Raw genomic sequence first — 26,407 nt, forward strand, 5'->3', positions numbered from 1 at the left:
CCATCACCACCACCACCACCAATAAATAACAATAATAATATGTTATAGACATACTTGAAATGTTAAGACAGTGCACACACAGCTCCTGGCTCTGGCATGATGAACATTACATAAAGTTCCTTTGAGGGGCATTTTAGTTCCATAATTCTTTGCACACTGATGGATGGGACCTTAAGATGTAAGGATAGTATATTTACAAAATAGAGAGTGTCTCACTAATTGAAACCATCAAGTCTAAGGCAGAGGAGATAATTTAGTCAGTAATGCTGTTGCAAGCATGAGGACCTGAGTTCAAACCCCAGGACCTGTGTGCTCTGATGTGCATGCAATCTGAATGCCAAAAGGCAGAGGTAGGTGGATCCTTTGGGTTTGCTGGATGTTCAGCTTCGCCTTTTCACTATACCCCAGGCCAGTGAGGGACCCCATATGAAAAATAAAATGTGGATGGGATCTGTGGAATGACAGCCAAAGTTGTCCTCTGACCCCCCTGAGCACATGCATACAAGTATGTACCAACACACATACAACAAACAACAATGAAAACAGCCCTGTTGCATCTGGTTTTAGCCTCAGATGCTCTCATCTTTTGAGGAGTATTATGCCTCCTTTCTCTCACTGGGCCATACTGTGAGGCCGAAGTGCTTGTGGCAGGGTTGTATGAACTCCTGTTGTCTGGCCAGAAGCTTTGGTAAATGACGTGCTCATTTACAACAATATAGAAGGTCATGATAGAACTACGCAAGTATAACACAAAGGCCTAGAATTGTGTTTGGAGAAAAATGCAACTTAAATTTAAAATTCAGGTGACTGGTGTTCTTGCTTGGTGAAACTGGTTATCTGTGATTTGGTTGTCAGAGTTGAGAAGACTAGCCACTGTGTTAATCTTGACTCTAGCTTCGTAACCTTCATATCCCTTATTTAGACAGAACAGAAAACTCAACTTGTAATACCTGCATTTCATTGTTGCTGTGAAAACCCAGGTTCCAAAACAGTTAAGTTAGTGTTGTGAGATCTATCAGCTCAAAAGTGGGGTACACTCCAAACCTAGTGTGTCCCCCAACCCTTCATCTCACTGCTTTGACCACACACTTAATGCTTATCCTTTCTTCATTGGCCATGATTGGTTCGGTTTACCTTTGCATGGTGATACCGACCTCCTGACTGCCGTTCTATTTCTTCAAGATTTAGTTATGTACTGGATGCTACTGTGGCTTAAGGTCCCTTATTGTCATGGCATCTACCGGCCCATCCACTTCCCATGTTCCTGTTGAGGAATCAGGAGGCAGGCAGCAAATACCTGTAGAACTTGCCTGACTTCCAAATTCTGCCTACAGTGAGACGGTCAGGTACAGCTGGAAAGTGATCTATATCTCTCATTACCTGTGTAATTCCCCCTATAATGGAAGCAGCACCAGGACCCACAGGATGGTTCTTCATCTTCCGATTGAGGCTTCTCAAGCAATGACACTCACATCCTACACAGAGAATAAACAAAAGGAGGAAGAAAACAATCTGATGTGCATTACAGTAAACTTGGAGTTGATGTCTGAAGCAGAAAAGAGTTATATCTATGAAATAGACACTCAAGTATCAGTACAATTACAACACAGTTTCATGCACACACATGCATAAACACATACACGCATGCACACACAAGCACAAACACACGCATACAAACATGCACACACATACCTCATATGTGTGAAGAATCATTGGGGGCATGAGCAGAATTTAGAGATGGGGACCTTACATTGCCTGAGAGACTGAAGGAAGACATCTATCCTTGGGGAATATAAATAAAATCTCATCAGCGTTAACACGTAAAAGTTATGTGAAGGGGAGAAGACAGCACACATGGGAGGTTCTGGAAGGACCCTGTAATGTCATCCATGTAGGCTATGCAGATAGATGGAAGGCTAAAGGTGCAAAAACATGTAACATGGCTTCTTGAGTCATGATAACATCTTATACTTGAAGATAGTTCTTGCTTACCACGCTATCTCATTTGTCCTAGAGCAGAAAACACTGTTTTGCAGTCCGGCTGAAGGGTACACAGCGAGGTCAGACAGTCCGACTGATGAACACACCTAAGGTCAGACAGTCGGACTGGAGTCCACACACATAAAGTCAGATTGTGGCACACACACAGGTGCCCTCCAGGATCAAGTCGTAGACTCTTAACTGGAAACTGAATGAAACACGTAAGTCAGGAAACTTAGTCTGTGGAGTCTTTTCATGTCTACACTACGTTCCCCCTCTCCTTTCATGTTGAGCTTCCTGAAGGTGATGAGGACTCCTGATTTGTGAACTTCTTCAGATCTAGAGAACTTGTCTTGCTCCCTCGCCTGTCTGACTTTCATTGGCTTCCTGAAGGCACTTCAATAAAAGGACACTTCAAAGAAACCGAGCCTAATAAAATGTAAATCCGAGGTCATGTGTTTTCCCTTTCTTTATCCTCAGCCTTCCCCAGGTGATGTGATCAACCGTGTGTACCAAAGGAAAGGCTTCCCTGAAGCTGATTGTAGGTTCTAGAGGATAGCCTCCACAAGCACAGATGGACTTTCTTATGTCCCTCCAGGCTGTGACATGCTGCTCTGTTAGCTATACCAAAAGAAGAACCCTTGTGCTGCCAGTGTTTAACTAAACAGTGTAATGATCCTCTTTAATCAATGAAAGAAAAGACAGTAATATATAGATAGTATAGAAGAATAGAATTCTCCCAATAACTGATTTTTATGTCCACTATTTATTCTCACACAGGACGAAGAGGAAGAAATCAAACAAGAAATTAACATGTTGAAGAAATATTCTCATCACAGGAACATTGCTACATACTACGGTGCTTTTATCAAAAAGAACCCTCCAGGCATGGATGACCAACTATGGGTATGTGACACTATCCAAATAGTATTTCTCTATCCCTCTGGCAAGATTTGATAGAGTGACTTTACATTTGAAACACTTAGCCCTGTGATTTTTCATAACATTGTGCTTTCAAGTTTTTTTTTAAATAAATATTTTTTTTACTTACTTGCTGTGGATGTGTTTGTGGATGCACATATGTATGTGCAGGCATGTTGAGGTCAGAGGTCAACATCATGTACCATCCTCTATTAGTGTCTACCCTGTGTGTGTGTGTGTGTGTGTGTGTGTGTGTGTGTGTGTGTGTGTATTAAAGATTTCTCACTGTAGCTGGAACTCATTAGTCTAGCTATACTGGCTGGCCAGGGAGTTTATGGGATCTACCCGTCTGTTCACTACCCCAAGGCTGGGGTTGCCGACAAAAGCACTAACATGCCCCTTTTTTCAAATTCCAGCACTGAGATCTGAGCTTAGACCCTTGTGCTTTACCCTCTGAGCCATTTTCCTATTATTCTTTCTCATCCATATTAGTATGGACCATGCCCAATGCTGCTTGCTAATCCCTACTTCTTCCTCGGCGATTAACAATGTTTTACTGCATTTTTGTTATATTTCGGTCACTATGCTACTTACTATCTGAATTATGTGATTTATCCCCATTCAGTGATGCAGCATTGTCCGTCTGATTTCTTAACACGATGAAACAGATTTTTCAGGGAGGATAATCAACTATCCCAAGCTCTGGTGGTGGAAGGGAGCCAGGGTCTGACTTCATTCTGGCTGATTATGTATTACACTATATAGATAACTGCAATGCTAGTTTCAAGTCTGTGGATAAAATACCTAACACAAGTCTGATACCACTGTAGGACCTCAGCAAAGGTGCTTCTCTTTTCCTGAACACCCTACCCAGAAGCTTTGTGCCCCAGTCCTTGAGAGAGCTGACTGTCCCACCAATGGTGATTAACAGCCACCACCTCACTGTGTGCTGTGCTCTATGCAGAATGTCTTTTTTTTTTTTTTTTTTTTTTTTGGCATTTGTAACTTCTGACTCTGGAACTTTTCATCTTTAATCCTCCAGTGGATACAAAACCATCTTGGTTCAAGGACATTACAAGGGATTTGTCTTCTTCGCCAATGTTATGAATCAGCCTCAAGTATAGCCCAGTCAGTGGAAGGTGGACCACTTGATCTGTTTCTCTTCTCTTAAATCTTTGTGCCTCTCATGTGGTACTGTTGGATTGATTACTCTGAAGATTGATGACTTGCTTACCTTCTGGGGCCTTGGGTATGTGTCTAACACACACAACTCCTTGAGTGGGTGTCTCCTAAATGCCAAACACTGTGGTACACTGTGGAGCTCCAGCGATGCATGGACATTTCTCCAGGCTCAGTCTTGAATAAAAGCTATTGTTCTGATGAATATGACATTTGAAATCCAACCAAGATGGAGAGGGGGCATCTAGTGTACTCACAGGCTGACCAGAAAAGATGTGATGGCATCTCTAAATGTAACATAAAGGCACACTAAGGGGCAAACAAGGTGGATGGAGCTGATCTAATATGTTGTGTGGTGTCTGAAAACATTCTCTTTTATTTTAACAGTAGTATCTTGGTGTACAGCAATGTGAATATGAAAGTTGGAAAATGAAGAAAAGGGAGAGAACAAGTGTGAGTGCGTAGTCTGAGAAGACACTGCAAAGTTACACCTCGATAGACGTGATTATGTAGTTCCTAAAGAGGGTTACCAAATACAATAGAGATGTAAGTCACTAATTTAGGGAGAATGTTTGTCTCATACATGATCAGCAGAACATAAAAGCCTTCAGATATGATGGGTTTGTACAAGTCAATGGGGACAAGAAGGAAACTACCAAAGATACGTGAAGGTTGAGGCAGTGGCTACAGCATTAACAATCACTTACCGATGAACATGTTCTTTTGACTTCTTTCTTCCTTTCTTTTAATTTATTTACTTTACATCCTGCTCACTGCTCCCTCCTGGTCACTCCCTTCCATAATCCTTTCCCCATCCCCACAACCCCCTTTTCCTCTGAGTGGCTGGGGGCTCCTCCCACCCTGGCAATCAACTCTCTGTGGGGTAAACACATTTTATAATGTTCCTCAAGAACTCCAAGAAGAGTTTTGTACAATTTCCTACCTATGAGATGAGAAAATGATTTTAGTACCTACCCACTAATACAGAAATACATGTTGTTACAGCTTAACCCAAGGACAGAATACACACACACACACACACAAACACACACACACACACTGGGGGCGGGGGAAGAGAGAGACAGACAGAGACAGAAATATATGTGTATATGTGTATATACACACTCATGCATAAATATTCCAAAGATAGTGCCTCAGTTTTGAACCACTATTGCTGAAAATATTGAAAGTAAACATTTACATAACAAAATAAATTAACCAATAAGGAATTTACTTAACCATATGATTAATTAAACTAAACATAGATTTGTTCTTGTGAATGGATGAACATTAACTATTATAGTAAGATTCTAAAGTCTTTCTTAAAGACTATGTATAAATATACCATCTTTACATTTTTATAAGAAAGGAAAAGCTGTATGTTTATAGATCTGCTGACAAGATTGAGATTTCTGTACTAGACGTACACCAATGGTGAGGAGAACGTATTCTGAGGATCACTTCAGTCTGTTACATTTTAATTTTATTTTATATGTTATTTTATTTTAGAGACAGGGTCTCTGTAAATAGCTCCAGCTACCCTACACTTCACTAGATAGAACAAGCTGGCCTTGAATTCCTGGAGATCCACTTGTCTTTAGTGCTAGGATTAAAGGCATTCACCACCATGCCGGCTATTTTAATTTTATTCTAAACTTTAGTAGTTAAAAAGTAGAAGACAAAACAAAACTAAGCAGACCCTAAAACTCAACAGGTTGTTAGAGTAGCCACTGGAGATGCAAGTTATGGCATTTCACATTGGATTTTATGCTTTCTCTGTTGAATACATTTTTATGCACATATCCACCATAAAAATAAAAAAAATCTATGATGAAGTTAGAACTAGAAAAACAATTAACCTTATGTTAATTTTTATATAACCTTATGTCCTCTTTTATAGCCCATATCTTTACCTGCGTTCTGTCCTTTTTATGCTGTAACAGTTAGCTTTCTATTTTTGCTGTTTTTCTACGCACTACACTGTACATTTGTTGTCCTATATATACGTTATTGGCTTAGTTCCATATTTGAGGGACAGCACTCAGTATTTTTCTTTCTGAGATTGGATAATCCCATTAGTATATTAATAATTCTAAGCCTACCCATTTTTGGAGACATGCCTCTCTCACTTAGAGCTTATGTACCTTTCCTGCCATTCCTTTTTCTGCCTCTCATGGGACTGTCCTAGCTCTTTACAATAGCAGACAGTACAGGAATTGTGCCTTTGTGTTTTTGTTTCTCTTCGGCTTCTGGGAACTATGAACTGGAAACAAAAAGCATCTATCTGTGAGTGGGAACTGCACAGCATCACTGATACAAGCCTGGTTGCCAGGGTGATTTCTGAGTGTGGCTTCCTCGGGTCCTGAAAGCTCAGTGGAATATAAAGACATAGCTTGCACCATAATGCTTTTGAGTTCCAAAGATTTTCTGCACTGTCTGGAATTCAGCATTTCAGTGTTGTCCTCTATGCTGTGAGCTATAGCCCATGGCTGTAGAGAATTACTCTGGTTTTACCCCATTTATTGCCAGACTGTGGGGGTGCCCCCTGTGTACTCTTTCAGGTTTTGCCACCCCCAAAAAACCATCATCCCTCTCATATCCCATGTGCTTGAGATAGCACTCACTACCATGGGCAGGATTGGCAAGAGTTCTGTTCTGACTCCCTCTGCCAACTGTATTGAGGCTTAACTGGAAAACAGAGAGTATTGGTGAAGATGTAAAGGATTCAATGTGTACCCACTGCTGGTGAGGTTGTCAGTCAGCGTAGCCATTGTGAAAGACCCTATGGAGGGGTATTCAGTCTGTGCAGAGCAGAACCAAATGATATCAGTGTGCCCAAGAGGCATCTGCACACGCTTGTTTCTTCACTTAATTATTATCCACAGTGAAGGAGAAGGGGTGGCAGTTATGCAGTCTGTGGTCAGGTATAGCCCTATAGCATACCAACTAAGTGTAACCATGAACTAGCCATCACAGTAAGCTAACCTCTTTCTTGAGTTTGGTAATGGGAGAAGTAATGGCCTGTGTCTGCTGGTTTGGGAAACCCTGTGGTTCTGAGCACCCCACTAGCAGTCTTCTGACAGCATCTCTGTCGCTGAGGATAAGGTCAGGCCAGAAAAGCTGTCCTAAGCAAGAGTACCATTTACTCTTATGATAGCACTTCTAAGTGAAACAAAACTAAAGAACTGGGGAAGGGGATATCCTTGCCTACCATGACAGTGGGTGAGCTAGTCTGGGCACTGCTCGAGAGCTTACCCTGCTGGAATGGGTGTGGGAGATCTGGCAGGCAGACCAACTCAGCTATATCCCAGACCCAGATCCAGGGCTTTAAGTTGGCTTACCCCTAGATCTACCTCATCTTTGAACTGACTGCTGGAGCACATGAAAGAGCCAGTCCTGCAGATCCAAAGCTGCAGCACCTCCATGACACAGGACAACAACAGGATAACAAAGAGGAGTCTCAGTGAAGGTGTCCAATCTTGATAGCATAGCAGAGACCTGCATAGGGCTAGAGCTTTATGTTTTAATAACCTTATTTCGGGAGCTAGGTATGGTAGTACTGGGCAGCAGAGGCAGGGGGATCTCTGAAAATTCCAGGCCACTCAGGGCTGCCTAGTGAGGCCTTATCTCAAAATAATAAATAAGATTTTGACCTTACATTTGATATTTCCCCCCTCAGTTTCTTATGCATTCAAAAAGAATAGTGAATCCTCTTAGCCATTAATGAGACTCCTATGAAGCGTAAGAAATATGTTTGTGGAAGCCTTTTGGGAATGTCTTATCAAATAATTGCAAAGGTCAAAGATAGTTGATTCTTCAGACCACTGGCATATTTGCAAGGATCTTGTTAGTATAAAAATGTGTTTTACAGAAGCATAGCCGACACAGTCAGGTGTAGCACTTCTAAATATGCATTATCTGAGTTCAGCCTGATGACATGAAATATTCCTCACATACTCCTTTACCCATGGCTGGAGTTTGGAGGTCTGTAATGCACGTCTCACCAGGGGACACGTTTGTAGTGGCAGGCTTCTGATTGAATTGTAATCTGTGCGGATTCTATCAGGCCTATTGTAGAGATAAACTCTTGTTTGGTGTCAGCTCCATAGAAACACAACCACTTCCGATAATGGCAAAGTGATTCTTCTTTATCAACTACTTGGCGCCTGGTCCGGAAATCAAAAAAGGGAGCTCTTTCAATAAAGATTCTGATCTCTAGGAAACAGTGGCTCTCTGACACTCGGCGACACTGTCTTATCCCTCTCTACCACATCCCAGGCTTGCCAGGATCTCCGGGTTTGCTATAAAACCACTCAAATACCAGAGCGAAGGTCTGTCTACAAAATGGACCAATTTCTCCACAATAACAGCCCGACTTCACACCTATTTTGCTGTCCTGTTGATACTGTCACAACAAACACAGATCTAGATATTTCATGAGAGGGAATAAGTTTCTAATTAACTCCTGAAATGCAGAGTAGTCTGGTATGATGAGAGACGATCGGTCTGAAGCAGCAAATTAACTTCCCATTAGATTGAAGCGATGTCGATGGGTAGATGGAGGGTTCGGATGCGTTTTTGTGAAGCGGGAGCAATGGCTTCAGTGGGTAAGACTGGTTTCTGCACATAAGGAGCTGAGTTCAGATCAGAGTACTAAAATAAAAAGCTAGGCGTGCCTGGGTGCTTGCCTATAACTTCAGGGCTGAGGGAGGGGCCATGGGAAGATACTGATGGTTAGTGTTTGTCAGACTAGATAGGGTTCCAGAGAGACTGCTGCAGGGAGTCAGGGGGAAAGTGATAGAGTGGAACAGCGTCAGCAGAACACATGCTCTCCTGCACATGTGCCCATATGTAGCAAATGCACACATGCAAGTGATGCTGAGTACATTTGAGCATCTATCTAATGGTCAGATCCAACCTGGTTCGATTATCCATGGATCTGGGTTCTAGCAGGCTTTCCTAAGAAACACTTAGTTTCTATTGAATCAAATGTTAATTGGACAAGGTCTATATGTTTGTCAACTGACAACCTGGGTGGAGGATAAATAAACTTAGCTTGGCTTCTATAAAATAGTGATGTTTTAATTAAATCAATATTAGAAAAGTTCTTATGAAAGTCTGGATTCCTTGAAAAGTTTTGAAAACAATCAAATGATCTAGAAATATTGGGCTTGAAATTTCACATGGCAGCAACATGTGGAATCGGGGTGCTAGCTACACAGATGTGCCAGATGCCCAGATGTGCCATCTGCCCAATATGTCATAGGTGTTGTTCAGCCTGAGCCACAGGTCCTGAGTCCTGTGCTCTTTATATACAATTAGCTCCATGCCTTTAATTACTCCTGTGCGAGATCACCATAGAATATGATGCTGAGATTATTGAACGAATGTCACCTCAGCCTATATGGGTCGTATTTTCCATTTATATTGCTCCAGCACTGTAGCAGAAACCATGCCCAGATTCAGTGTGGGTTGTTTCAATATTTCAGTGTAGGTCCTATTATAGGATATCTACTTCATAGCCTTAGACCCACAGGGCCCAGAGACACTACAGAAGAGGGTTGGAGAATTGGGAAGAAATGCTTTAAACAGTGTTGCAGACACTGCTGTCATATGAACCCACAGTAACTAAGGTTACTCACACAAGACAAAGCCAATCAAAACTCCTATGTGGTTGGTATAGAGGTTCACAAAACTCCAGTCCTAGTTCAAGAGTTTGGTGGTTGAGGTTCTCCTGAGTAGGGATAGTGAGTTTGCTTCTGGCAAAAGGCCCCAGGTAGGATGCCCATGCTCCTGTGCCTACAGGTACCACTGATTGAACACAGGGTATGGAAAAAAGGGGGGGAGGAGACAACAAGAAGGGGACTTGGAGCGGGAGAGAGATTGGGGGTGGGTGTGATCACATTATATTTTAGGCACGTATGGAATTCTTAAACAATGAGCAAAAACATCAGCTTTCAGTGTGAGATGCTGAGGATCATGTTCACAGATATTCAGCCACCAGGAGCTGAGCCTTTGCAACTGGGCATTAAAATCCTTTTAAATTCTGGGCATCAAAAATGAGCCTTCTCCCTTTAAAAGAAATTTATTTCAATTACTGGTTGCTGCTTGAACAGCAAAGAATTTACTTTGTAGACATACACTAAGTCACTGTTCTAGGGAAACAAATTAATCTCATTACTTGAGAGTAGACATGGCGAACGATGAGAGTTTGTAAATACGGGGGCCTAAGATTCTCAGAAGAATGGCTCTGGGCAGGAGCCACTGCCTCGCCCTGGGTGCAGTGTTTGTGAACTGGGGTGGCGGAATGCTGACAAGATGGAAACCCAATTGCTTTTTTTTAATCCCAAGAAATTTCATTTAAATTGTTTAAACTGCTTTGCACCTTAACCAGAGAATGACTTTGTCTCTATTCAAAACTGACCTTGAAGCTCTAGGCTTCCATCTTAGATTAATAGGGACCTCAAGCTCCAGTTGACACCTTGCTTCTCAGGACCTTCAGCTGCCAAGGTATTCCACTGTGGACACTCCAAGTTTACATTTAGTTTTGTTGTGTTTTGTTGTTTTTCTTCTATTTGGGGTGGGGAGCACTGAATGTGCATAAGTGTGTGTCCATCCACACATACCTGTGTGTGCAGAAGCCAGAGGGGGACGTTAGCTATCTTCGTCAGTCTGCTTGCCACATTATTATTTTAAAGACAAAGTCTCTTCTCCAAACTCAATGCTCCTTTCGACTGGCTGCCTGATTTGTGGTTACACATGATCCACCTGTATGGCTATGATCCACCTATATGACTGTGATGCACCTATATGACTATCATCTACCTATATGACTATGATCCACCTATATAACTATGATTTCCCTATATGACTGTGACCCAGTGCTTGGGTAACATAGTGACTTGTAGCCAAGAGTTTATATGGGTGTCAGGTATTTGAAGTTATACCCTCTTATTTAACTGGCAAGAGCTGTGATTACATAGTGAAATACTTCCCCAGCTTGACTTTGCCTCCTTTTAACCTGGCTAAAACCTGACTCATAATTCCTAATCTTTCTCTTTGAGTTTAACATTTTTGAGATGCAGAATTATACATCACCATTTTGTGTGTGTGTGTGTGTGTATACATTTGTGTGCAGGTATGTGCTTGTATGTGTGCAAAAAACTTATGTATGTGCAGTGGGGTATATTTGGAGGCCAGAGAAAAAATTCCAAATAGTATTCCACAAGACCCATCCAACTTAAATTTTGAAATGAGACCTTTCTTTTGCCTTAAGCTGGCTCATTAAGCCAGGCTGGCTGGCCGCAAGTCCCAGGGACCTGTTTGTCTCCGTTTCTCCAGCATCCCCTGCCTGTGTATTTTATGCAGGTTCAAGGGATCTGGTTTTTCATGCTTGTAAGGCAAGCCCTGCACTGGCTGAGCCATTGCCTCAGCCTACCTTGCTTCTATCTTTTGAGTTAATTCCTTTGTTAGAATATTTGGCGTTCATATGTATGTGATGATTCATGCCTACTAAGATGTCCCAGGACTTCTCGAATGGCTGCTTATGAAGTGTCATGCTGTCACACAGACTCTGCTTGGGCACAGATGACTGAGAGCCCATGGTCTTGGCCTGTAGACAAGCTTTGCTTGATAAAAATACCAGTTGGCTCAGATTATCCAAAATGCCTTTGTTACTAACAGAGTAAGAAACTGTCTGCTGGCCTTATCAATAGCATTTGGGACACTTGGCAGTCCTTTTATCTTTGCATAACTTATACTTCATTTGAGAAGTCTCAAGTCTAAAAATAAAAATTAATTTTTTTCCTCTTAAACCTCAATACATGCTCATTTAGAGTTGAATACGCAAGGCTGTTGAGGTTGGTTTTGTGTTTCTGTGTGAAGGCATTTCCTATTGTGAGATTTAAACTACCCCTGGCAAAGGAAGCGGCTTTTTCTTACAAAAGCTGCTGAATTTTGAGTTTGGTTCACACCTTCATAAATCATGCAGATGGGATCTGTGGCTATTCCCAACCACATAAGATAAAAATACCATGGTCCTCCCGGGGGTTTCTAAGCCTCCAAGGTCACTAGACGATTCTTTACAGGGCTGGGAGTTCTTGGAAGTTGCTTCTAACCTTGTCTTAGTCTCTTCAGAGGCTTGGTTCATCCTACGGAAAACTTCACCCCTTGACCCTGTTCCCACCCCTTCTGCCTGACCCTCCCTTGTTGGTTAAAGAGAAAGGATCTTCTCATTGTCACTTTTTCTTGTAGGTGTTTGGTGTCATCTGAGAGAGACGGATTCCTGTCCAGGCTTTCGGCCTTTAGGACCTACAACCTTAAAATGCCATCTTGAGACCTTGCTCCTTGTTATAGGAACTTAAAGCTGATTAACTAGCAAGTGACTGAATCCTTTAGGGACCTGGGAAATCATCTCAGAATTGACCTTCAGAATCCCCTCAGAAGTAACTGAGGTTGTAAAGTGAAGTGGTTGTATTTCATGATTCTCTGCCAAAAACTGTGCTCTGTGCCTTGTGAAGATTGAAGTCAGGACTGACTTCATGCTTCTGTCATGTCTAGGATAGGTGGGGAGTAATGCACAGTCCTGGGAAAATTCATACACATGGATGTGTGTGTGCATGCATGTATACATGTGTTTATGCATGTGTGTACAGATGTGTGCACATGCTATGCATGTGTGTCTATTCATGTGCATGTGTGTTTGTATCCATGCCTATGTATGTGTGCATGAAAGAGAAAAGAGAAGAGAGAGAGAAAGAGGGAGAGGGAGGGAGAGAGAGAGAGAGAGAGAGAGAGAGAGAGAGAGAGAGAGAGAGAGAGAGAGATATGTTGGAACCAGAGCTTCCCATAAACTCTACCACCAAGTAATCTCTCTACCCCAACATTGCAAAGATACAATATTATGTTTCTTAGTAATATAAGACAATTGGCAAAAAATAAATACCTATAGCAATCAACCATGTGAACCGTGAAATGTGTCAGGACTCAGTTCTTAGAAAACAACCTTTTTTACTTAGACAGACATAGTTACCCAAGTAATCCAAGCATTTTTTTTATAATCTATTCACATTACACCATGCTCTTTTTAGAATACATCCTTTAGGCCCCAAGCCAGTCCCCATCTGCCTGAGCACATTTCTCTCACCACATGCCATTTAGCCTCCTTTCTCTCTTCCCAAGTGGTATGAATAGTTTCTGACCCAGTTGTTCAGATGATACTGATGCATTTTAAATCTCGGATTTCTTTCAGTATCCTGCCTGACACTTCCATTGCTGACTGCCTCAGTTCATAGAACAACACATTGTCTGGAGGGTAGACTGTCTCCTTGCTTCGTGGTAGAAACTTGAGCAAAATGACTTGGCACTATTTCATCAGAGGCTCTAGAAGCACCTATGCCCATTGTGTTACAAGCTCCTTCCTCTCTGTGTCATTACCCTGCAAGTGAAGGAGACCTTTAGGACAGAGTGACCATGCTGAGAGGCAGTGAGAAATATGTACTTGAGGGTTTTGGTTACAGGAAGCTTTCTATCTATTAGTGAAGCAAATGTTCACTTCAGATCTGTATGTCTAAGCTTTATGTATGTGAATGTTAATTTTTGTGCAATGTATGTGCATATGTGTGCATGAGCACAGAGAGGCTGGAAGTTGACCTCTGATGTTATCATTTCCTCAGGAGGTATCCAAGTGTGTGTGTGTGTGTGTGTGTGTGTGTGTACACTTACAAGTTGAGCTATCTCTTATTCTAACCTATTAGGTTGCCAATGAGGTTAGAATGTTGGACTGGCAAGCTCTGGAGAGAGATCTCCCTGTCTCTGTCTGCCCAGGACTGCTCTGACAAGGGCAGACAGCATGCCCAGCTTTATCTGTGTAGAACTCAGGTCCTTGTGTTTGCATGACAGATACTTCAAACCCCAAGCCATCTTCCTGGTCCCTGATTCTTACTCCTAACCTTTTACCAGAGTGGAGATGGTTCTGGCTAGGGAATGTGTCTATGGTGGTTATCATTTATTATCAACTTGACAGGGTCTTATAGAGAAAATATCTTACATCTGTTTGGATATGAACCCTGCCAATAAAAACATGATGGCCTATAGCTTAGGCAAGAAAGAGGTGAGACATCGGGAGGCAGAAAGATTCTGAGATACTGCCAAGTGGAAGATTCACCCTGGAAGATGTGAGGACAAGACTGGCACATGGTACCTGAGCATATGTACCCAGTCACATGGCAGAGTGTAGACTGGGGTAAATGGTGTAAGTTATGATCTATTCAGAGAAAAGCCTAGCTATATGGACAATAGACATTTTGAGGCTGAGTCTTATTTCTGGGAATATGGGATTAGGAGGCAAAAACAGGCCAAACATTTATAGGGCCTAGAATAACCCAAGAGAAAAATCCTCTAGTTGAGTCTGTGATGTGTTACTGAGACTCAGTTACCCTCTGGCTACGCTTGTGAAGGAATACCTTGATTATGTTCACTGATATAGAAGGTTTGTTCACTATGGTGACACCATTCCATGGGCTGGGGGTCCCAGACTGAACGAAAGAGAGAAATCCAGGGGAACACAGTGTTCCTCTTCTTCTGCTTCTTGAAACGGATGCAGTATAACCCGCTGCTCCAGTCTCCCCACATCCCTCTTACCCACGGTGATGCGCTATGTTTTTGAACTGGGAGACAGTTTGCTTTTGTAACAGGTCAAGTAACTAATGTAGTTTCTAAGGTAAGGAAGCTGCTAAGATGATGTTTTTAAAGCCTGCTTTCAGCACATAATGAGTATTCAGTATGGGTAAGGCCAAAGACCATACAAAGCTCAGTTCTCATAACAGAACTGAGACCAGAGTGGTGCAAAAGATGTTTTGTTCACTTTTTGTTTTGTTTGTAAACCACCAGGCTGTTCAGTACCCAGCACATTAAGTTCTAAGTAAGTGTTGGTGTGTCTTGATGCCTTAGTGTAAACTCAGAGGCAACTTCCTTTCCAGGGAGATATTAATGATCCAGCGCATCCTCCTTGTGAGATGGGAAGGTCTTGACTTGCCTCATTCAGCTGGGCTTGGCATGTTGAGCCCTGTGTCTGTTTATTAATGAGATAGGGCTTCTTATGGGGAGGGAAGGTCCCTGCTGTGTGGTGGCAGTAATTATCAGTGTTGTCATGTGGCTGCAGGAACCCATGGCTGGCAAGTTCTGGTTTCTTTTGGTTTCTTTCTTTCTTTTCTTTAGAGTCCCATTACATAATTCAACAATCATTTTGTTCCTTGGTGAGATGAAAAGAACGGAGAGGCCTTCAGCTGCAGCTGAATAGAGCGACAGATTATAGAAATCACTGACATTAGTGCCTAGCTAGAGCTGGAGTGTTTCCTATTGAATATTTGAAGGTATTTTGTCCAATCTAATTATGAAAGGCTAGAGTTGCTGGCTTCCACAGCTCCCTTTGGGGACCGCAATTATGTGGCCTAATAGGGCCCAATAGTAGGACATTTTCTCCAAATGACATGAGAACTGTTGTCGCATCCCTTGCCACGATGTCTTTTCCAAAATGTGGCTGGGAGGAAGGACTTGGAAATGCTCGGCTCGTGTGGGAAGATGCTTTTATCACGTGCCCCAGGATGTGTTATTTTCACCTCTGGCTGGCACCAAAGCATGAGTCTCTACACAGTGGCATTTTCAGCTGTATTCACAAGACTGGACAGAGCCATGTGAGAGGCACTCATGTGCCCAAAGTAGCCCGGAAAGCCTCTCACCAGTGTCTGATCCTGGCCTCCCACACAATCCTCTGCCTCCCCCAGACAGGCATTGAAACAAATCAAGTCTGACATTCTTAATAATTCTGCTAAAATACATGTAGTATTAGATGCCTTCAGTTTTTAGCTACTTCTAAAATAGTAATCCAGAGGCAGCAGCAGATTCATTGTACTGCTCAAAGCACCCCCCACTCCTTAGCGCTAAGATTATCCATCTCCCCACCCCCTGAGAATTTTATATCCATCACTCCCTCCCGCTCCTCATGCCCCAAATCTCAGGAAGCCTCTGAGCCTGCTTTCCATCCTGGAAAGCCGTCTAGTGTGTCTGTTGCATGGGAATGGAGCTGCATATTTCAATCCCACCTCCGTCTGCCTTCATCATTGAGCACGATGTCCTCACAACCCATCCGTGTGGTATCAGACGTTTATTTCCACAGCTGAATGATATCCCACTGTGGTCATACCACAGTTTGTTTAATCCACTTATTCACCTGTAGATGGAATTTTGGTTCCCAACCTTTGTGTTCTGTAAGAAGTACTGCCAGGGGTGCTCCCATTATGGCTTTTGTTAAACGTCTGTTTCCAATGCTTTTTGTAAAAAAAAAACATCTTCAAGGAAAACAACTGGGCTTTATGTTGATTTTTATCTTTAATTTGCTGAAGAATTCACAAGGCTACAATCACTGCATCAGGTTGTGTAGTCGCTGGCAATGTATGAGGGCTCCACTTGATCTACATTTTTTATTATCATTTTTATTGGATATTCTCTGTATTTATGTTTCAAATGTTATACCCTTCCCCCACACTCACTCCTATTCTTCTCTCCCTACTCCTGCTTCTCAGAAGGTGCTCCCTCTCCCAACCACCAATTCTCGTCTCAGCACCTTGGCATTCCCTTACACTGGGAAAACTAACTTCAGCTGGACCAAAGGCCTCTTCTCCCACTGATGCCAGACAATGCCGTCTTCTGCTACATATGCAGCTGGAGCCATAGGTCTCTCCATGTGTTCGCATTGGTCGGTGTTTTAGTCACTGGGAGTTGTGGAAGGTTTGGTTGGTTGATAATGTTGTTCTTCCCATGGGGTTGCAGACCCTGTCAGCTCCTTCAGACCTTTCTCTAGCTCCTTCATTTGGGTCCCCGTGTTCAGTCTGATGGTTAGCTGCAAGCATCCTCATCTGTATCACTAAGGCTTTGGCATATCCTCTGAGGAGGCATTCATATCAGGCTCCTTTCAGTAAGCAATAGTGACTAGGTTTGGTGCTTACATATGGGATGGATACCTAGGTGGGGCAGTCTATTTTCTTCATCCCTACTCCTCTATTTGTTCTTGTATTTCTTCCCATGAGTATCTTGTTCTCCCTTCTAAGAAGGACTAAGGCATCCACATTCTGGCCTTCCTTCTTTTTGAGCTTCATAAGGTCTGTGAATTGTTTCTTGGGTATTCCAAGCTTTGGGGGCTAGTATCTGTTTACCAGTGAGTGCATACCATGTGTGTTCTTTTGTGACTGGGTTACCTCACGCAGGGTAATTTTTTCTGGTTTCATCCATTTGCCTAAGAATTTCATGAAGTCATTGTTTTTAATAGCTGAGTAGTACTCCATTGTGTAAACGCACCACCTTTTATGCATCCATTCCTCTGTTGAAGGACATCTGGGTTCTTTCCAGCTTCTAGCTATTATAAATAAGGCTGCAATGAACATGGTAAAGTTACACTCATCTTTGTGGGTGCTGTGACACCTCATTCATATGTTCCTCATGGCTACTGATGTCATCAGGATCTTTTAGAGCCATTACTGACCACTTCATTTGTTCTTCAGACTCTGAAGTTTAGAGAAATGTCTGAGTTCTTTGCTGGTTCTCATTCCATTTAATTGATTTATTTTATTTACTTGTTTTCTTAAAAAGATTTATTTTATGTTTATAAATACACTGTAGCTGTTTTTAGACACACCAGAAGAGGGCATTGAATCCCATTACAGATGGTTGTGAGCTACCATGTGTTTGCTGGAAATTAAACTCAGAACCTCTGGAAGAATGTTCAATGCTCTTAACTGCTGAGCCATCTCTCCAGGCCTTCTTACTTGTTTTTGAATTGTTGTTATTTCTGTTTTTGAGACAAGTTCTCAGACTGGTGAGGAACTCATTCCAGTCTTCTTGCCTCTTCCTATCACTGTGCGCCACCACATTCAACTCATGATTAAACTGGAACTTTCTGTTGTTGCCCTATAAGAGTTCTTGATAAATTCAGATACCACACCCGTATCAGATATATGTTATAAATTTTTTCATCATGGAGTTCAAGAGATGGCTCAGAAGTTAAGAGTACCAGCTGCTCTTCCAGAGGACCCAGGTTCAATTCCTAGCACCTACATGGTCACTCATTACCATCTGTAACTTCAGATAAGTGGATATCACCTGGGCACTGAACACATGTGGAACAGATATATTGGCTGGAAAAACAGAACATTAAAATTAAATTTAGAATATCTTTACCATACTTTACAAATCATTTTAACTATCTTAATAATGTACTTTACTGCACAGTATTCGAGCATATGTGTCTTAAATATGAGGGTTTTTAATAACCACAAAATCACCACACTTAAAAAAATTCCAAATTGCATTTTCTTAGTCTCTCCAAATATTTACATTTATATTTATATAAAAGTTGCACTTAAAAAAATACCAGTTGCTTTTTCTGGTTTAGGTCTCTTCTGTTTCTTTGGCTTTTGGTTGTTGGTTTTTTGACAAGGTCTCTCTGTGAAACCCTGGCTGTCCTGAAACTAGATATATAGACCAGGTTGACTTTGAACTCACAGAGACTTACCAGTCTCTGCCTTCCAAACAAACAAATGAAAACTTTAAATAACATCTACTTTTTAAAAATCAGTGTTCAAAAAAGCAGTTGGAATCTGTTGACACGTATTTAGATGACTTTAAGTCTGTAGGCCTCTCTTCCATCATCTCTTTCTTCCTCCTCTGTAGTTTAGCTGCGAAGAAACTATTCTCCTAAATCTGCTGGTAGCATCGTTATTACATGCCATGCCCCTGCCTTCTCCAGGTTCCTGTAAGAAGGTGGGTGGTTGGCACTGGAGGTCGGAGCAGAGTTACATTTGTGAGGTTCATTGTTTGTTGTTTCAACAATGGTGCCTCATAGTGCTGCATTCTCTTCTCATGAGACAAATTGTTTGTATTTCATGTTAACGGTCATTGATGAGTGACACCTGCATCTGTTAGTTTGTTAAGAAGCACAAAATGGTGACATTCTGTTTCTAATCTCTCATTATCAGACAGAATACTTTATTGAATAGACATTTTATTTATTCTGTTATTTAAGCATTCAATGTTAAAAATGTATAAGAAAGCTAAAGTAGTTAGCTTTAGAGATGGAGATGGTTTAGTGGGTTGAGGCATAACAACCAGAGTTTAGTCTCCAGTCCTCCCTTAGAAACTGAGACTTTAGGAGCTGAAGGGTAGGGGTCCAGTTGGTGTTTTCTAGACATGAGATTGCCTTTGAAGTCATAAGCACATAGCAGCCAAGATTGCCCACAGGGAGAAAGGAAAGAGAAAAGGAGGGAGGTGCATGAAGAAAGAGGGGGAAAGGAAAGATTGGAAGACAAAAGTATGAGAGAGAGAGAGAGAGAGAGAGAGAGAGGAGAGAGAGAGAGAGAGAGAGAGAGAGGCTGACAGATGTATCATCACACTTCACATCGTATACCAAGATTATATGGCCCATGTTTAAATAATTTCATAACAAGTTTGGGCAGCCCTGTGAGCAACTAATTAATAAAAGAAAATAAATAATTAAGGAATAAACGCCAGGCATGGTCATGTACACCTATAACCCCAGTGCTGGGGAGGCAGAGAGGCAGATCCCTGGGGTTTGATGTCCAATATCCTAATATAAACTAAGGAGCTCCAGGTTCAATGAGAGACCCTGTCTCAAGGGAATAAAGCAAGAGCTATGGAGGAAGACACTTGGTGTCCTCCAGCCACTAGACACATACTTCCATGTGCACCCCAGCATAAGCACATACACCAGGACAATGGCAGTTCGCTCTCCTCAATTTTCCTTTTGTTTTCACTTGACTTCATAATATCATTTACTTGCTTCTTTTCTTCTAATTGTGGCAGTTTGTGCTCCTCATGAGTGACGTCATTATTGCATTCTTGGCAACGCCAGTGCTTTGGTGTCGCACATTAGACCAGTCATCCTATCTCTGAACGCTACCAGTGTTTCAAGTTGACCCCTGAATCCTTGAGCTCTCTGGCCTTTGTGGTCTGCCTGGCTATTAGGTATGAAAGAGTCTCAGCCCTCCCTGGATGGAATGCAGTTTATTCTACACTTCCAAATTTTCCTACAGGAAAGCCTTAACACACTCACAAGCTCTCTGAAAAAAAGAGAACAAGGGTTTCCTATGAAAGCCAGCTTTGGTGCAACTGTTAAGTCAGAGCAGGGACTGGAAACTCACTGAGGAAATTTGTCTCGTGTTTCCTTTGTTGCTTTCTTTTGAGTCAAGGTCTCATGTAGCTGAAGCTGACCTCAAACACACTGTAATATCACGACTTAGTGACACAAACTTGTGAACACTTGTGTCTATTCTTTGCTTCTCTCTCCTAACGGGTTAAGGGGTTAAGGGCTGTTTACTAGTTATTCTAAATTATTTTAATTGATTACAAAAAGCAATGTCCTACCTACCTAGCTTTTTGTTGAAGACTATATAAAAGAAAAAAAAAAAATGGTACAGAATTGCTTTGTCTGAGCCTGGGAAGGGATGGGAAAGTCCCAGTCCCAGCCTCTGCTCTGCTGTAATGATTACCCTCTGCCCGATTTATAAAGTTGCTGAATACAGTAATGAGTTTATATTTATAGACTGCTTGGAGCTTTTTGGATGAAAGGTGCTAAATTAGAGTTTATTGTTTATTGAATTTATTTGATGTGCCCAACCTCCTGGGAACACTTACTGAAGTTAATTAAAACCAGATAGTCCGCACTCTGGTAGCTTACAGTGTCACATCCAAACCAATAACATAAACAGCCTGCACTGTGTTGTCCTAGCTTGGCACTGCCTGGAGAACCTCGATTCTTTGGACAGAGGAAGGTTCTGCACTGTTGGAGTCACAAGAACAGCTGCAGGCTCAACCCACAGCCATAGTTTCAACGTCATCTGAGTTGCTGACCTGCCCCTATTATAACAAAACAAAAGAACAAGCCTTAGAGTATGGAGAATGCTCTTGATTTCTGACTATAAAATACTATTTAAAACATGTTTAAAAAATAATAAAAAATCTAAGTGAGATGACTTAGTGCACTGGCCATCATGTTCGATGACCTAAGTTTGGTATCTAGGACCCACATGGTACAAAGAGAGAGCTGACTTCCCACAATTTTTCCTGTGTGCCTTACACACACACACACACACACACACACACACACAGCTAAAATATAACCAATGTTTGTAAAAGTAATCTTTCCTCTCTATAATTTCACAAGAACTTACTAGGAAAGATGATGGTTTAAATATTGTTTTATGACTGCGTTTTCATTGCAGGAATAGCATTCCTAAATAACAGACTAGAGAGCAGCCTGCTTTCTAAACCCAACTTAGTAAAAAATTGCAGCCAAGTGTGATTATAACAAATGCTGTTCTCTTCCTTTGCCAGTTGGTTATGGAGTTCTGCGGTGCTGGCTCTGTCACTGACCTGATCAAGAACACGAAAGGCAACACACTGAAAGAGGAGTGGATTGCGTACATCTGCAGGGAGATCTTACGGGTAGGTGACCAGAGGGCACTGCGGGCCTCCCAGTTCCTACAGTTAATGTGGGAAATCTTGAAAGATAGTCTATTCTGTTCAGTCCTGCTAATGAAGTTTGAAAATGCAGTAGAGGTGTATTTAATTGCTTGTTCTAACAGTCTCAGCATGGGCTGAACATTTGCAGTCCCAGCATTGGGAAGACTGAGATTAAAATTATGGATTCAAAGCTAGCTGGTCTACACATGGCTATGTTCCTTCAAAGGTAAATAGGTAGAAAGGTAGGTAGGTAGTTAGATAGGTAGGTAGGTAGGTAGATGATAGATAGATAGATAGATAGATAGATAGGCAGGCAGGTAAGCAGACAGATAGATTATAGATGATGGAAAGATAATATATAGATCATAGATAGGTAAAACATAGAAGATAGTTATAGATAGATGGTATATGTATATGTAGATATAGATAGATGATTGATGGATGGTTTATTCTAACAGTGATGGTGGTAACTACGGTTTGCAGATAGGACAGCATTTATGAACCAGAAATCATTCTAGATGGTCAAGGTCATGTGTACTTTCATTTGGAAGGTTGACATTGCATGATTTCCACAACAAAACACTTGCTTTTGATGGTTTTTTTTTTATTACAAATCTGACTTCAAATCATAATGCCCTTGTGGGGAACGGATTAAGAAATATGCTGGTTAGCCATTCAAAGTGTTTATTTTTGTATCTAATGCCGTAATACCTTCTCACCACTAAGTTACTTTATTCATGTCTGTGTCTATAGGCTAGTTTAGGTGTTTGAACCTTAAAATATTATTTGAGGCTTATCCACTGAAATAGAGAGTGGTGGTTGAATATTCCTGTTGGTTTACTTCCCCACACAAGTCTCACAGTGAGGCTATAAGACAGCTTAGGAAGAAACTAGTTTAATTTCTTTCTTGCTAATGATATGGAGGCTATTGTGTGTCTATTGGTCAATCATACTACATATAATCAACAGTCATTATTTATTGATAAGCTCCGCCTTCTTAGCTTAAGGAATCAGAAGTTAAAATTGCATTTCACTATGTGTCCTGTCTGTCCTGTGGGTGAGTGAACTTTGAGAAAGACAGAAGTATACAGTGATGATGTGTGATTGTTAAATGAAAATCAGACTAAGAAGGAAGCAAAGGGAAAATGAAACTTAAATCCAGCACAGACTATAGCATGAAACAAGCCAGTTATTTAGAAGCAGAACTACAGAAAGGGTGAACGACGTCCTTCTTCATAGCTATACTGAAAGATATGGAAGAATCCCTTAATAAATGATGGCATATGCAGGTCCATCGTCAGAATTCTCACTGTGACAAAGATGTCACTTCTCTATCTCTTGGCCTATGGTTTCTTGAAACATCTAATCAAAACTTCTCTAAGCATACTGTGGACAAGATAGATTTTTAAATTTTTATGGTCACAGAAATGGCCCAAAATAACCAAAACCATTTTCAAGAAGAGTAAAAGTGCAGAGTTATGCTCTCGACTGTCAGAATTTATTCAAGGATGCTAAGTAACAGGACTAGACAAGAGTTAAGGGCATAGAACCCAGTGTCCCTAAGTAGATTCATGTCATACAAACACTGATACATGACAAAGAGTCTACTGTGGACATGCTTTTATCATTATTCGTGTTGACTATCAATGTGGCAGTGTGAAGTCAGCACCTGCTTTATATAATAAACTTATACTAATAAATACAAATGGCAAAGATAAAACCACTATATGTATGTGTGGGTTATGTATGTATGTATGTATGTATGTATGGATGGATGGATGGATGGATGGATGGATGAATGAAGATAGGGTCTTATGTAGCCCAAGTTGGCTTTTAATTTCCTACAATGTTGAGGAGGACTAAAAAATTCAGACTTTTTTGCCACAAACTCTTTAAGTGCTAAAGCACAAGTACCACTACACCTTTTTTTCAGGTGCTGATTTGTTTTGTTTTTATCTCTGCGTGTGTTTGTGTGTGAATAATCATGCTTGTGTGTGTACATGCCTATGTGCATGCATGTGTATGTGTGTCTGTGTGCCTTGTCTTTTATATAATGGTTGTATTATTTGTAGAGAACAATGAAAAGAACAGAAAATCGTAAATAATAAAATCGCAACACTCAGGTACCTGATAGCATAACTTTGTAAGTGCTAGCCCATGTATTTTGCTTCAGAACTTATTTTTATATTATTTTGTTATAATTTATTTGGGAAAAAATGTGATTTTCTTAGAATAAATTTGTCCCTCATAGAACTTACACCACCATAGCAAAAGTCTAAACAACAATTCCTGGAGATACAAACAGTCAGGTGTAACTATCACTGAGTGCTTAATATCACAGACTCTGAGCAAAGTCTCAAAATTATCAAGTTTTGAAGGGATAGGATAAGAGTCAACCAAGAAAGCAACAGTGGTTTCTGTTTTGTGTGTCTGTGTGCACATGTGTCTGTGTGTACATGTGTCTGTGTGCATGTGTGTTTGTGTTCACATGTGTCTGAGTGCACACATTTGTATCTGTGTGCACATGTGTCTGTGTGCATGAGTTTGTATCTGAGTGCACACATTCGTGTCTGTGTGCACATGTCTCTGTGTGCACGAGTTTGTGTCTGTGTGTACACTGTAAGACTCCTGCAGCTGTCATCCCTCAGTTGCTGCCCTTCAATGTGTTTTACAGACAGAGTCTCTCACTGGTCTAGAAACCAACAAGTTTGCTAAGTCATTAAATCAGTGTTAAATGGATGCCCTCCCATAACCCGGGGATCCTATCACTGCTTCCCCAGCACTCATTCTAGCACCGGTATCATGCTTGGCCTCTCTCAGCATAATATCTAACTCAGGTCTTCATGCTAAAGGTCAAGCACTTGACTGACTACACTCTCTTCCCAGACCATTTTTCTTTTGTAGTATAGACCACACCAAAAAGACCAAGGGGAAAACCCTTGGCTGGCTGGAAACAAATTTCATTGTACTTATTTAGCATTGTATAATTGATGATAACGTTTAAATTCAAATACCTGCTCAAATGTTACTTTTGGTGAAACCAGGTTAGTTTTCTAGGTGAACTGTTAATGCTTCCACTACAAATTAGCCCATATCGAGAGACCTCACTCCCAGGGCTCTGTGCCAACTGAAATTCAAGGAAGTGGGAACCCAGCCCTACCACTGTGCACACAGTTTGTTCTACATAGTGCTTAAGTGTCGGCTTCTAATCACGTAGGGTCATCAGTACCCCATTATATCTGACAGATCTTCCGATCAGATTACATGGGTTTTGTTGAGCATAATGTCATGTGTATATGTCAGTTGGTGCTGCGAGTGTCCTGTAGCTCAACTCAGCAATGTGGCTACATGCAAAGGAAATAAGAACCTAGAAGTATCTCTGGCCCAGTTGAGTTTGATGGTGATAGTTAGCATTCAGAAGTGTGTTTTCGTCTTTGTTTATGTTCTATTAACTCTCTTGCCTCTCCATTCCACCAGGGCCTGAGTCACCTGCACCAGCACAAAGTGATTCATCGAGATATTAAAGGGCAGAACGTCTTGCTCACTGAAAATGCAGAAGTTAAACTAGGTATGAGCGGTGTCCTGAGCCACAGCATTGCTGAAGCTGAGAGGTGCCAACAGTCTTTCATGTAAACCTGTCACTGTGGAGGACCTAGGGCAGGGGCTTTCCCCAAAGATGAAAGTTCTGTTGTTGTTGTTGTTGTTTGTCCATTCGAAAAGTATTTTCCAAAACCATTCTGAAGACTGGCTTGTGTGATGGCTAGACGCCCACACTTAAGCGCTGGGTAGAATTTTATGCTCTGTAATGATTAGAAGTAACAAGCCTGGACATCATCCCATCCACTTCATGATGGTTTGTATCACTGATGGAGTACTGATGGCCTTAAGTGCATGGGTTTGGGTTTGTTTCATGAAAAATATTCAGATTTGAAAGTATCTTGAATAATGAAGTTCTGCTAATTTCCCATAGGCTTGAGCTGTACTTAAATTTACTTTATTATTTCCTACTGCTCCCGTATAAAGGAGATTTTCCAGAGTCCTTTTTGGAAAACACCATGACCAAAAGAAACAGGTTAAGGACAGGATTTATTACAGCTCACAACTCTCAGGTCACATGTCACTACTGATCAAAGTCAGCGCAGACACTCAAGGCAGGAACCTGGAGGCAGGAGCTAAAGCAGAGGCCACGGAGGAGTGCTGCTCACTGGCTTGCTCCATGCTACTTGCCAAGTTTGCTTTTTTTTTTTTTATCTTCCCCATGATCACTTGTCCAGGGATAGTTCCCTCCTCAATGGGCCAGCCCCCTCCACAACCATCCATCAAAAAAAAAAAAAAAAAAGAAATCCCTCGAAGACTTGCCTACGGACAACATGATGGTGATGTTTATCTGTTTGAGTTTCTTCTCTATATAGTGTGTCAAGCTGACAGAATAAATCTGATGAAATCATAATGTTTATTTATATACACCCTTAGCCCCGTGAGGGACACACATTTTACCCTCACCTCTAACCTGAGGTTCTAATTTATCCAACTGTCTTCTCATTAGTGGATTTTGGAGTGAGTGCCCAGCTTGACCGAACAGTGGGCAGGAGGAACACGTTCATTGGGACCCCCTATTGGATGGCACCCGAAGTCATTGCCTGTGATGAGAACCCAGACGCCACGTATGACTTCAAGGTATGAGTTGGCATTGCTGTGGAACCATGTAGTTTTCCAGGGGATGTTCCTCACAGGCATCTGTGATGTGACTTACGTGACACAAAGGGAGACCTGAAAAACGGTATCTGGATCTAAG

General features: G+C 41.5%; 1 protein-coding gene across 4 annotated transcripts in view; it reads left to right on the forward strand.

Annotated features, from left to right (window-relative positions):
• The window catches only part of TNIK (TRAF2 and NCK interacting kinase), a 373,654-nt gene that overhangs the window by 224,423 nt on the left and 122,824 nt on the right, over positions 1 to 26,407 (forward strand). For all 4 annotated transcript variants that reach the window (XM_080929385.1, XM_080929386.1, XM_080929387.1 and 1 more), the window contains exons 4-7: positions 2,761 to 2,886; positions 21,484 to 21,594; positions 25,090 to 25,180; positions 26,159 to 26,289. In XM_080929385.1, coding sequence (XP_080785511.1) covers positions 2,761 to 2,886; positions 21,484 to 21,594; positions 25,090 to 25,180; positions 26,159 to 26,289 — 459 coding nt within the window. The remainder of the gene's footprint in view (positions 1 to 2,760; positions 2,887 to 21,483; positions 21,595 to 25,089; positions 25,181 to 26,158; positions 26,290 to 26,407) is intronic.

This window comes from Micromys minutus (assembly GCF_963924665.1).
Source record: "Micromys minutus genome assembly, chromosome: 15".
NCBI lineage: Eukaryota > Metazoa > Chordata > Mammalia > Rodentia > Muridae > Micromys > Micromys minutus.